Genomic DNA, 14,270 nt, shown 5'->3' with positions numbered 1-14,270 from the left:
ATGTACCCACAATTGAAAATCATAGCAGGACCATTTTCTTCATGGAAGAGTTCTATTTTAATTTGCTAAGTGACAACAGATCCCTTTCAAACGTGTTGCTAGTTTGAACATAAATCCACTGTTATGGCTGTGTTCTCAAGTTATATTTAGACTGTAAGTCGTTCCGTGCTCCCACTCCAATATAACAAAACCTTTTATTCCACCAATGCACCCAATCTATCATTTTAATATTGCTGATATATTTACACTACGTCACATTCATAAAATTTCATAGTATTTGGCAAGCAACTAACTGAATAATTATATTTGTGGTTTTCTGCTTTATTTATGGAAGTCTAGTGTACCTATGGGCAGTATAGAGAATAAAAATGAAAGAAACTGCGGCCAGTAAAGTAAGTTTAGCTCTAAAATTGTTAACATTGCCCCAGTGCTAGGCTGATTTTTCTGCATATTTAAGAAACTGTAATTGCAAAATTATGAGTTCAGCAAAGAAAACATACAGCCGTTATCCAATATTAATATCTACTTTAGGACAAAGGATAACTGACAAGAAATATTTCTGAATAACATGAGTAATAAGCTCCCAACAACTTCACGTGTATAAAAAAGTAAGAATGAAATGCTGGCCATGTAACAAGAGGAGATATTTCTGCTCCTCATCTGAGCTATGTTAAATTAGGAATTAAAATCACTGTCCCTGTGTAAATGAGCCAATAGTGTCTAGTTAATGTTACCACAATCTGAAGCACCCTAAGTCCTAACTGAATGAAGTAAAAAAGTAAAATATAGGGTCCTGAAATTACATAAATAAATCTCATTGCCAAACAGTGATGGAGATCCTTTTAAGTGAATGTTTACAAATTTAGAAGCAGTTTTACTCATAAATCTTGAAATGCACAACGGATCAAAGGAGTTAGGAAACTACTTCTATTACAGCCAGACAAACTTGTAAACAATCTCTCACGAATTGGCACACATGCTGAAGTGCGAATAGGACAGTTATTCTGTACAGTCGAGGTAGATTCAGCTCCTATTTAAGTTCAATGTATTGAATTTAATAGATATTACTGCAAGCACAAAATGCTGAGAAACAAACACTGCTGAGAGTAATGAGCTTTAAAATTTTGTACAATTAAGTAAAAATGGGTAATTTACCATGTGCTTGTGAAAAAGGGGAATCAATTATAAAATGTAATGTTAACGGACACTGAGCATTTCATGTACAATTCTCTTGCTGCCCACCATAGACACAAGAGGCCATCCATTTACGAATTGTGGTTATTTATTTCCTTAATCACAAATATCCAACTACATTCTCCATTTAGCTTACAGAAAAATGAACACTTTAAAAGCAAAACATCATGAACAAGCGTCATTTCTCATTGAATTATAAACAATTAATTAAAAAGGGATGACTGTTATTCTCTTCAGAATTTATCAATGAAGGTGAACTTCATACAACAAGTTTATGTCAGTATTTTTCCAATATGAGTTGTACCAAATTAACAACTTTAGATCCTCCATAGATCAAATTTATGAAGTACAAGAAATCACTTCCATCAGGATTACCATAAGTCACATGGTTTTATATTATTTGAAAACAGAATAATGAAATACAATTTTTGGCAAAGCAAAATGGAAAAAGGTGCAGGAGGAATGTGAATCTGTGAGGAAAAGGGGGCATTTGAGGGAGGAAGACTAGGTTAAAAATGAAGAGGCAGGGGGGAAACCTGCACTTCAAAATGCTGTGATGTTTCCCAAAAACTACAAAACACTAAACACACTGAGATTCTCACCTGGGTCCCCGCTGCCACAAGCCACGTGGCTCAGGGGGTGGTTCATCACCGTGGCACCATTCGCCGTCACCCCCCTGTGATGACGCCCCAATTTCATCTGGAGAGTCAGCAAATGGGTCTGTATAGAGGTCTTCATCCTGTCGACATACACCACCGGTGCCAGTGTCGGCAATAAACTCGCAGAGCCTATAGCAACATGTTGCTGGTATGTGCAGCTATGATGTTTGCAAAGGATTATTAGAATTACGCTGTAGTGATTATGAGGTCTCAATTGTGCTGGCTGGCGAAACATGCATGCAGATAAACCTCATTTTACGCCTTAAGAAGGCATTTAAAAAATGCGTTCCATGAGAGGAACAAGACACAAATGTCACTATTTACTGAAATTCAACTTCACTTTCTAATCAATCAGACAGAACTAGTTGTTGGGAGTGTTACATTAGTGTACACTGAACTCACTTGGCTACATTAGTGGGTTCAATCTGCACAAAGAAACAGCTCCATTCTTCAGTGGTAAATTCTTTACCATGTAAAATAGGGCAACACAACGACAACTGGAATTGATTATTCAAATCTAAGTATGGTAATATTATTTTTTAGAACTCAACTTTTTTCAATAAATGGGTTCCTGGAGAAGAGATATTTTGTGTCTCTTGTTATACTTAAATATTACTCAACAGGTAATACTAACACTTCATCCTCCAATCACCTATGATGAAGTTCCTTCATATATTAGCAGAAATTTTTATCAGAGAAAAATATAATCTTAACAAACTGACCCATCAGTAGGAGAATTATCGTGCTGAGATAAATACATAGTACTAAAATAATAATTTCTCATGTACCGCCCTCATCATACCTAGACATCGAGCACTCACAACGTTTTTGAAAAACAATGTTAAAATTTGAAAATCTTAGGACAGAATAAATTGTAAATTCACAGTTTAAAGGATTGTTGCAGTTCACTTGTGCACAAACCAATTTGCCATTTGTTATAAAACAGTGAACCCGAGTTTTAGCAACTGATTAATAACCAACACAACTGTACTACTCTTAAGTCCTAATATTCAGGACTCAATCCTTGGCTAGTGACTTTCAAAATTAGTACTACTTTTGTATGTGAAAAATGATAAGTCACATTGTGACTGAAATTATATGTTAATCTGTAGATTCTGGATACATTAGTTCTCAATCAAGAGGATATAAAACCTTCAACTGAATCATGATTAAAAGCATTTTGATGTTTATACCAACTATTACTGAATGCACTTTATCTTCTTTGCAATCCAAGAACACAAGGCTGAAAAAAACAATGTTCCATGTTTTCAGGTGTAACAAAAAAAGAAATGTAAAGAGTATATAAATGATTAAAATAAATATGAAGCAGCAGGTGGCTTCAAGATGGCAGCTGGTTAGTACTTTCTCCAGAACTGTCATCCTAAATTGCCACATTTCGCAATGTGTGACAATTTTTTTTTTAATTTTTTTTTAACCATACACTGCCCAAACCGTCCTTCGTCAATAAGGTGACCCTCACTCAATGCACTTTAATCTGTTACCCAACCATGTTCATCAGTCTGATAATCAAATATGCGTGTTTAATATTATTAAAGACTGTTTACTATACCCACTAATGATAATTAACATACTTGTTTTAATGATGATATGAGTACATACACATGTATGTTCATAGAAGTGCAGGAGCAACACGGATGTATGCCCAAGGCTGGAAATTACAATGATCAGGTAAGTCTGGAGGACTTTTTATCCAACAGCGGACATCAAATGGCTGAGGATGATGGCAATGAGTGGAAAGGTAGGCAAAGAAATTTCTCCAGTCTCATCAAAATAAAACACAGGAAAGCATAGCAATAATGGCAATTTCTGGATGGAACAACACATAAGATAGGAAAATGCAACCACTCACCTACTGCAGACTTGACGTGGGGCGCATGAACAAAGTTCACTAGCATTTAAGCTCAGATTCCTCTTCTAGTAGAAAGTACACACAACCACACAAGATACTCAAACACATTTTGTGTGTGTGTGTGTGTGTATATTTTCTACTGGAAGGTGTATGTCTATGCACCACATACCAGTCTGCTATAGATAAGCGGATGCCTTTCTTTAAAATACACGAAATATTTCTTGAAATTACTTCTTCATGCAGGTTTCTTACTTTGTGAAGGCCATTTATCTCATCACTGCTCTTTTTGCTAAGGGATTAAGATTGAAGGAATTATCCCACTCACACTTTATGGTCAGCCTGATATTATCATAGGATTTGTCCAATGGATCCAATGCAATGTTGTAATTTTACTTGTTTTGCACTGCACTATCAGTAGATGTGAAAGTCACTAATTTACTATCAGAAAAATGAAATAGGAAAAAAGTATTTAAAAAATGCTAAGGTGTGGCATCTAGTTACAAAGCAGCAAGAATGAGTAATATAAAGAATCAGTTATCCAAATACAAAGTCTGGGACAGATTTATGCTTCCTGTACGGAATGTCAAACATTGCAACTGATATTGGGCAGAAACTATTGAACAACTATTTTTAATAATGAACACCTAAATACAAAGTCATGCATATAGCGAAATATTTATGCTGTTCTAACAGCTGCAAAAAATTATATTCAAGATAGAGGTAATTACCCTTCATTGCAGGATTAACAAATATTAATAATTGGAGTGTAATCAAACTGCTCTAGAAAAATAATTCACATCCAACAACCCACAGAATTTCACTATTGGTATTAATGTCACAGATCAGGGCAGATGCAATTTCAGTCACATGTGTATCTTTGGAACTTCAAGTGTAATTTGGTAACCAAATTTAATTACGAAAGTGACAAGCACTATTAATCACAATTACTTCAGCACATCTATGAACAACATGAAGAATCTAAGATAAATGAACACAGACAGAATAAGTAACCCCCTCCCCCTCAAAAAAAAGTGCTTGATACTGCAAAACAGTACTGCTCAAAAAGTTATAACTGCTAGTACAGCAATTGTGTGTGTTTGCCAATCATGGTGTAGTAGCATAGCTTCCTGCTACCCTGTGTCAATTATGTAATACTTTTACACAAACAATAAAAAAGCTCCTGAATAAAACTCACTAGCAACCCTGTCAAACAGCAGGTAAGATTATGTGCTCTGAAATGCCTATTATTTATGTAATGTTGCTTAAGAAAAAAATCGAAAGTTCAACTTGGGGAATAGTGATTAGATTTGAGGTCACTATTCTTTCCTGAACAACTTTTCTGACATAGTTCTGTCTCACGACTACAACAGAAAATGTCTATGAATGCTAGTTATGTATGAACAGTTTTCACACACAGCACTTCAGTTCTATAATTTCCACAAGAAGTCTAAGATTGAAAGGGAATTACTCTGTTCTATAGACATCGCTTTGCTGTATTTTCCAAATAAAAATTGCACAACATGTTCTCTAAAACTACTTAGTCCTGAACATAACTTTTTCTGAAGAGAGCTATACTGAAAACATAGTTGTATAGTGAGGACAGAAGAACTAACAATCAAAGACATCAAACATTAGGGAAAGATTTTACCTCATATTACTATATTAGACAAAACTCTCATATGCAGCATAACAAACTTGAATACATGTAGATGGTGTATAGATATTGCTTTGTTCAGGACACCACTACCAGTGGAACAACTCCATATCAAATGCATTCTTCACTACTCTCCCCTAATACAGTGTGTGGTTACCCCTTAAGCCTGAAGTTTCCTCATAATTAAACTGTATGGATTGAATGAGATCATAGGTGGGTGCCCAAGGGATTATTTCCACTTCTCAAGATGACTAATTTCCAACTTTGGAACAATTATGGGTGATGCCAGTTGCAGTGAATCTTCAAAGTGTGATCTTACTTTAAAACAATTCAAATTCAGGGAACATACTGGTCACCATCACAGCAATGAAACAATATTTTTATCATGCCACACAGTCAAGTAAATGTAGTTCTGTGGTATCTAAAAATTAAATAAAGACAGTGTGTATTAACATAAGGCAGACTGAAATATCCGAAGATATTTTTCTAATCTCTGAGCCGCAAAAGAATCATTGTAAATGATGCAGAGGTCTATGTGACACTGAGGATGATTCCCATCCACACCATCTATCTACCATTACAATTATGTGTAGGATTGTTCCGAACACCACATTTTCTTTCTGTGTAAAAATGACCGTTATCCAACTAGATTGCGACTAGTTTGAAAATGGAACATGCTTCATTCATACTGTCCCTCCTCCAATGGCCTTCAGGCACCAAAGTTGTTCATGTGCATGTGCAGAGAACACGCACAACATTGCAACTGCACAGCAATCCATCACAGAAACAGCACTCTCCTCTGCACATATCTTGGCTTTTCTATAATCACTGGATAAATCAGCACTGCTGCACATCCTTCGAACTACTTTCAAACTTTGTAAATATATGGTGTACACTTTCATTGCCATATATGCTTAAAGTGCAATCAAAATCAATTTCTTACCTCTGTGTAATTCCTCTGGCTGATGTACTTGAAGCACAGGAGAATAACAATATCCAAAGTTGTTAACACTATTGTGCTCAAGCAATCCTTTGGGAAGGGTTGCAAAACTTCAGCGAGCATCTCTAAATCCTTAATAACGATGCGGTAAGTGCTATACGTATGGATTAATTTTTGTTTTGACCAACAAATCAACTCACGTAAGCATTAAAGAGTGCTGCCAGGCACAAATGCCAAAATATAAGACTAGCTACTTTTGGCAGTTTTGAAGAAGCTGAAGAATTTACATACGAATTAGTAACATTAATACCATATATCTAAAAACAAAGATGATGAGACTTACCAAATGAAAGCGCTGGCAGGTCGATAGACACACAAACAAACACAAACATACACACAAAATTCTAGCTTTCGCAACCAACGGTTGCTTTGTCAGGAAAGAGGGAAGGAGAGGGAAAGACGAAAGGATATGGGTTTTAAGGGAGAGGGTAAGGAGTCATTCCAATCCCGGGAGCGGAAAGACTTACCTTAGGGGGAAAAAGGACGGGTATATGTGTGTGTGTGTGTGCGCGCGCGAGTGTATACCCGTCCTTTTTCCCCCTAAGGTAAGTCTTTCTGCTCCCGGGATTGGGATGACTCCTTACCCTCTCCCTTAAAACCCACATCCTTTCATCTTTCCCTCTTTCCTGACGAAGCAACCGTTGGTTGCGAAAGCTAGAATTTTGTGTGTATGTTTGTGTGTCTATCAACCTGCCAGCGCTTTTGTTTGGTAAGTCTCATCATCTTTGTTTTTAGATATATTTTTCCCACGTGGAATGTTTCCCTCTATTATATTCATAACATTAATACCAGATTAATGACAAAGTGAAGTGTGTCCTAATGCTGCTATGATTCATTTAAAACTTCTGAAACTAATTTCTTTCTGTAGTTTCTCTGTGTGTGTGTGTGTGTGGGGGGGGGGGGGGGGGGGGGTACTATTTTCACTTTCACTTTATCACTACAATTTGTCTGCTCCAATGAGTTAAGTTTCTAAAGGAGACTGATTTGTTAGACCCACAAAGCATAAAAACATGCAGTAATGTAGATAAACTATGGTTGGCAGCATTGCATTATCTCCAATAAATGATTTATATCGAAGTCTATACCCACAGCTTCATACAGACACTGTAGTTAAGCAGACCAGACTATCTATATCACAAAACAATAATAACACTTGAAGCATTTCAATCTGAAGCTTTAGTAAGTAGTTAAATGTTATATCTTAATTACCTCCTATGTTGTTATTGACAAGAGGAGGTGAAAATAATCAACTGATAGAATAAAATGCTTGTGCAGAAAGCACATTAAACTTGACGATTTAACATGTTAGGAATGCAGTGAATCATTCGTAAAGAAAAATTTTTCTCCGGAAATGTGACAACTTTTTTTGTGTGTGTCTTTTGAATCTGGTGGGTACAAGTAGAGCCCTGAGATGTACCATGTTCCATAAATCTAACTGTGAACAATTAACACAGTGAAGAAAACACTGTACAATCATTTAAATCTCCAAAATATAGAAAAAAGGAATTTAATCATTTAGTGTTATTCCTTGTGTACAACAACAGCTCAATGAGATGATTTTTCAAAAATTATTTCTCTTGCTTTCTACTGTTTGCAAACAGGTAGTTCTTTTAAAAAAAATGTTTTTCCCTTGATTTCTGTTGTCAGCTATGTATAATAAACTATACCAAATAAAATAATTAACATGAATCCACAAATGAGCTACATGTTTGATAACAAATACTACTCAGTTTTTTTCCACCCTTTTCACAACAAAATTTGAATGTTACTATCACTTTAAGTTTGAGATTCTAGTCTTTCCAGTATCTCTCTCTCTGTTCATACATCATCCTGCTGTTGCCTGAAAGACTTCAAAAATTTTCTTTGAAGTAAACACTGAAAACTCATTTCATGCCACATTCTCCATTTTTGTGCTAATCTCATTAAGATTCCATCTCTAGGTTTCTGAATGCAATCACAAGAAATACCATGTACTGCAAAGAACAAAAATTAAGCCGTATTTCCTATTTGATTAATGTGACCTGCAGGCAGTGTATAAGCACAGTATATACACATCTGATGCAGCGTAAAATAAAACTAGTGTTCTGTTGTGAAGTTCTACTCCCAGCATGAAGGACAAGTACATGCTTTAAAAAGATGGAAGCACAATAACTTATGTAGAAATCTATGGTAATCTCAGCAGGTGTGTCACAATATTTCCACTCTAACGATTTTATCCATATAGATAAACTGAACACAAATTAATTAGTGAAAAAGGAGAATCAGGTATAAGGTTTTCCCAACTTCTTGAAATAACACATCAAAGACACAGTTCATGTGGTTCACTATAAATATCATGTGGGTCTATGGCAGCCTTATTTAGAGAGACAAATTCTGCTATATATTTAACTGATACTAGTTTGTCCCAAAATCCAAACTCTGCATTTCTGCCTTCCCCTTTCAAAAGCCTTGTACTACTGCTCCAATTTTATTTTGCCAAACTTATGAAATGCTTAAAAAGCTGTTTAGACATTTAAGGGATTTAGGTTCTCTTTCTGTTGGAGGATCTTGTTACATGTATACTCTCAGATTTTAATTGTGATAACTTCATACTGGAAAATTCAAGAAAATGAGATTTCGGTTTGGTCACAATAACTGACAGTTACCAGGTGCTTCCAACATAGTATTATGAATTAAAAATCTCTCCACAAACTCAAAATGTGAAATGATGACATAAAATTGTTAACAGTTTAAGCACTTCACATTCTTTATAAGGTCTACTAATGGTTTTTAAATGAACACAGTTTAAACTACTAGACTCATCATGCACCTGTAAAATAAATGAAAAAAAATATCTAAATAAGAAAGCAGAATACATGGAAACATTTCAAAATAAACAAGAATACTTCAGTAGCTATATCTGCTGGAAGTGCGAGAAGCATCCCTTTTAGTTAAAATCGAATAGTTTTTGTTGTTAATAATACATTGTTCATTAATTAAAAACTTGAATCTTTGAAAAATGTACATAGTTGTGGGGGTTGAGGCAACATCGTAATTTTCAATCCAGTAAAAAGATGTGGGCAGGAGTAAAACAAACATCTGACAGAGCATTTTGTTTTGATGTCTGAAAATGTACACACTAAGCCTGAAATTGAATTCATTCTTTGTTAGGTAACAGTATGACAGTTAAACTCAGAAAAACTTCAATATTTTTAGCTTGCAGATTAAAAGTTACAACAATTACTATTTAATGTTGGAGCACAATTCATTAAAAACAGTTTTGTGGCTCTATTTTCATCCAAAGTTTCAACAGATCAAAGAAAACGTTCAAGTCCAAATACACAGGCTTCAAACATTTTTACACAATTATTAGAGAATTTAATAACAAAGTTATGTTTCTACATAACACTCAATTTAAAGCACCCAAGTGGCCTCAATTTTTAAAAAAGGAGGGGGGGGGGGGGGGAATGAAAGAAAGAAAAAAAAAAAAAGGTCCATTTCTGACAAATACAGATATTGGATTGACAGTAAGACGTATCATGTGATAAATAAATATAAATTATTGTAATCATAGTGACTCTGCTGCAATCATTATTTTGCCTTACGATTGAGAGGTGATAATTTTGGCATATTCAATCAATGTCTCATGGTGCTCCCCAAATAAAGATATGATTTAATGTGATAATAGAAAAACTGTTATGACCACTACAAGAATATGTTCACTTCTGTCTGTGTGATGATGTACCATCATTTATTTGGTTTGTTACCCTTTGTTGTGGGTTATAATCCTCTGATGATTTCTGAGAGTTCATCAATGTGTAACAACAACAATGGCTGCAAGGAAAGGGAGTCTGATGCAGTTTTCTCAGCTCTTTTTTTTCCAAATATTTTTAATGTAATTAACACACAGAAGGAACTGTAGTTACCCTACGAAGTTTGAAATTACTATGAAGCAAAGGATTTTTGCCCACATTTTACTTGACTGCCACTTTCTATTTAAGTATTTAAAAAGGCCTGCAAATAATTACAATGTAGTGATCAAAGTCCCCATCATTATAGATGAGAGAAATGTGTTCCACAATCCTAAATGATGAATAAAACACATTTCTTCCGTGTGCCAAATATGTGAGGCGATCTCTAAAGCATGTCCATTTTTTTGCTGTGAAATCAAGTGTCACTTTACTGGAATATGATTATATACATTGTCGGCAGTAGTACATATAATCAATAAAATGTTGCACACTAAAACACTATGCAGCCCCTTTTACACCTCAAGTGACCACTTTAAGTAAAAAAGGCTCAAAAGATTCTATCTACATTTTGACATTCAATTCCATACAAAAAAACTGAAAAAGGCCTCTTTCCAATAAAGCAACTGGGGTGTGATTACAGCATGAGAAATCTCTACCTTCTACAATTGACTACTGACCGAGTAAAAAGTTACTGAATGACATAAGTTGTAAGAGTCCTTGATCAAAGAGTGGAAACTGAATAGTTCCTAATTTCCTCATATATCAGCTATATTTTCCAAGTAACATCTTTATGGATCTTCTCTTTCCAGTCTCAATTAAATCCAGACGAATAGACATTTGGTCACTAAGTTCAGAAGTAATTACCTACCCATATTGCAATAGTTTATAAGAAAAACAACATGCAGCACATAAAAATGCATTTTTCTTGTAAACTACTGCAATTTATGTACAGCTGCTGCAAAAATGGCTACCACACAGATTTGTCCTTCGTCACTCTCTTCATTTATTGCACTGAATGTGGATTATTTTACCAGCCTACTGTAAAGCTAACCACTTCTGTCTGTTATCTTTGTGACCCAACCTCAAAGATTTTATTTCAGAAAGCAAAAAGTGAAAGTTTACGGAATTGTACTTTTTCAGGAAATAGTGAAAATTATTCTGCCCCTAACAGACACCCAAAAAGAAGATATGTATTTCATTGGTTCAACAGCAACTAATTCCATCTTAAACATCAAAAAGGCACAGCATCTCCAATATCACAATATAGACAGTTCAGTTTAATAACAAATGTTGCTAAAAGCATATTCACATTTATCTGATGAGTATTCCTGTTTCACAAATTCATTAAAGATTTGAAGTTTCCATTTCTGAGTAGCATGTCCACTATTCCATTGCACAACACACAAATAGAAGTATAGCATGAGCTCAATACAATGAAAATCTATTTGAAGAAAAACTTCAATCAATTTGTTTTCTTAGATTCCCAAAGTCGAGTCTCCGATTACCCATACCAACTTCACACATAATTCCCCCGCAATAAAAGTGATGAAAATGACTTTCATCAATTTCTTCCTCTAACTGCTGTTTCTCAGGACAGTTTAACAGACCTTACAAGGTATGTGTATGCTGTTTTGTGGATGTGGATGCTGCTATCTTTAAGTGGAGTTTTTCCTGCTTCGCCAAATTAAATATATAGCACAAACTGGTTCAACGCATTGCAGCTACTCCCATTTCTTCCGACAGATATGGAGATGAAAATAAAAAGAATTCATCAATACCTTAAAATATAAAGTCTGACTTTTCATAAGAAAAAGTCTAAATGGAACAGGCCTGAGAGAGGAAAAAGAAAATCCTAGTACGTGAAATAATTTATAATATGTCATTCCAGCCAAAAAGGAGGAGGTAAACACAATATTAATTCACTCACTTATATGTCCTCTAAATAGGAAGTTTCAAATGCTTTGTGTTTTTCACATTTGATTTCCTCTTGTTGCTTTTAAAATAAGGAATTTTTTTTTTCTAAAAGGCCAGATTCATTATTTTCTTGAGAGACTATCAATAGCAGGCACTATGCTGCAAGAGACAAACAGCAATAACTTTGACTACACACGAAAGAAGACACTGACTGCATAGTAAATCTGGGAATAATTCTGATATAAATTTGTAATTGACTGTAATTCACTTCCTCAGTATGTATCACTGTAATCAGAAGCAGTTATTTTGGTTGGTTTATTGTCAAAGTTCAGTGAATTGACACAAATTCCAAAATTAATTTCAGTTACTCTACATAGTTTGCAGTTAGGGTACTGAACAAGGAGTACTACATCAACTGACATTGGAAAGAAATTCTTTGATGATGATTGGTGTTTTGGTCTTAAGCATAACTTTTTGACTGCAGAAGACATTCCTGGAGGTTAGAGAGGAGTGTATTTAAATTAGGGAAATTAAACACTTGCCTAATTAGCCTCTGCCAACAATGGCTACCAAGGCAGGAGATGAAACACTGTGCCTATGGTACAAAACCCTTAAGAGTACATAGCAGGTGAGAAATCTTGCTTGTATGATCAGTGGAAAGATAACTTCTCTTGCAAAGGTGTATAACTATAGACAAACGTGAGTTTTCCAAAGTGGTTCCTCTGTCCTCTATAGTTCATGAGGAGGAGGAGGAGGAGGAGGAGGAGGAGGAGGTGCTGGTTTTGGGAAACAGTTATCAGACAAAATTCCAAACAATTTATTAATGTAACATTTGTTGTCATTCTTACATATTGAAATCAAACGAACTAATTGGATACCATGTCAAAGCAAGAAGCGATCACTTCATCATCTCTGTTCAATCAGCACTAGCATAGTCATTGTAATGTTCAAGGCAACAGATTTTGTGAAAATTACTTTATAACAAGCTTACACACTTTCGAGAGTGCAATGAGTTAATAGTCATAACAGATTCTTCCATCTTACAGCCATCAACATTAGTACTATGATTAATGAATATCCAATTGCTGTCAAATTAATTTTATTTCCCTTACTGACTGATAAAATCCCTCTCATCTGTTTCATTTCATGTTTCCCACCTTCATTACTACTTTGCTCTTCAATGTGTATTGTTATATCCTCATAATGAAAGGGGTGCCTCACACAACACAAAACTGAGACTGATGAAAACATTAATATCCTAAGTTGCTTCATTATATTCAAAGAAATGATAGATTTCCTTGTGTCTGTGTGTGCCTTTGTGGAGCAGAAATTTATGTGTGTGTCAATAAATCTGAACTTCCTGCGCATGCGCACCCATGTGTGTGTTTTTATATATATACATATATGTGCACACAAAATTTTGCAACAGGGTAAAAAAGGTTGTATCATAAAAATTCATAATAAGATTTCAACATAATGATTATTCATCAAAAATTACAAACAACATATTGCAAAATGTTTTAGACATCAAATTTACGATATGTACAAACCTTTAGTCATAAAATAAATCAACTCATTGGTATGACAAAAGAATTTATTCATTTATGAACAAGATATCTTGCTATTTCATTCACATCAAAATATGCAAAACAAATGTTTAATTCATGGTACATAAGCTGCAATTCTGTTTGAATATCACTCCTTTACGGTACAAATAACATTCATCATGTCAGACAAAATTTTACTTTCAATTAAATGATTACAGTTGATCTATTTGTTCTAAATATTCAACAGCAATAACAGCACAAGCATCTGCACTAAGCTCCCAAGCTAACAAGTTAAGACAATACACACAGACTCACTCACTCACTCACTCACTCACTCACTCACTGGTGGTGTTTTTTCCCCATATTCTGGCTCCATCAAAGTTTAATACATTGAACGATTGTCCCAATTAATCTGACTTCCTCAGAGACAAGAAACACAGTAACGACTTGTTATAGTTTTAATAAAGACCGAAAAGTGTCAGCAATTTAAGTTTCATTTTATGAATTCAAGTTTATGTAAATATTGACTATTTTGCAAATTGTAATTGAATTGTAAAGAGTAATTCAGTATTTAAAAATGAGGATATTGGTTTCCCAAGCCGCACATAACGGGACAGTTAAGCAGAAACACTATGTTTCTTAATTTTAGAAACGGAACATTATCCAACACACAGCCAATCATAATATTACAGACAAGAAAA

The 14,270-nt window shown here is 34.7% G+C and overlaps 1 protein-coding gene across 10 annotated transcripts in view; it reads right to left on the bottom strand.

Moving 5' to 3' along the window:
* Positions 1-14,270, bottom strand: part of LOC124717235 (YLP motif-containing protein 1) — a 404,334-nt gene that overhangs the window by 293,370 nt on the left and 96,694 nt on the right. For all 10 annotated transcript variants that reach the window (XR_007005724.1, XR_007005722.1, XR_007005723.1 and 7 more), the window contains exon 11: positions 1,797-1,933. Coding sequence is in view for 5 of the 10 variants with exons in the window: in XM_047244037.1 (XP_047099993.1) it covers positions 1,797-1,933 (137 nt within the window). In the remaining 5 variants the exon portion in view is untranslated. The remainder of the gene's footprint in view (positions 1-1,796; positions 1,934-14,270) is intronic.

The sequence above is a fragment of the Schistocerca piceifrons genome, chromosome 9 (assembly GCF_021461385.2).
Source record: "Schistocerca piceifrons isolate TAMUIC-IGC-003096 chromosome 9, iqSchPice1.1, whole genome shotgun sequence".
Classification (NCBI taxonomy): Eukaryota; Metazoa; Arthropoda; class Insecta; order Orthoptera; family Acrididae; genus Schistocerca; species Schistocerca piceifrons.
This window is presented reverse-complemented; position numbering and strand designations above follow the sequence as displayed.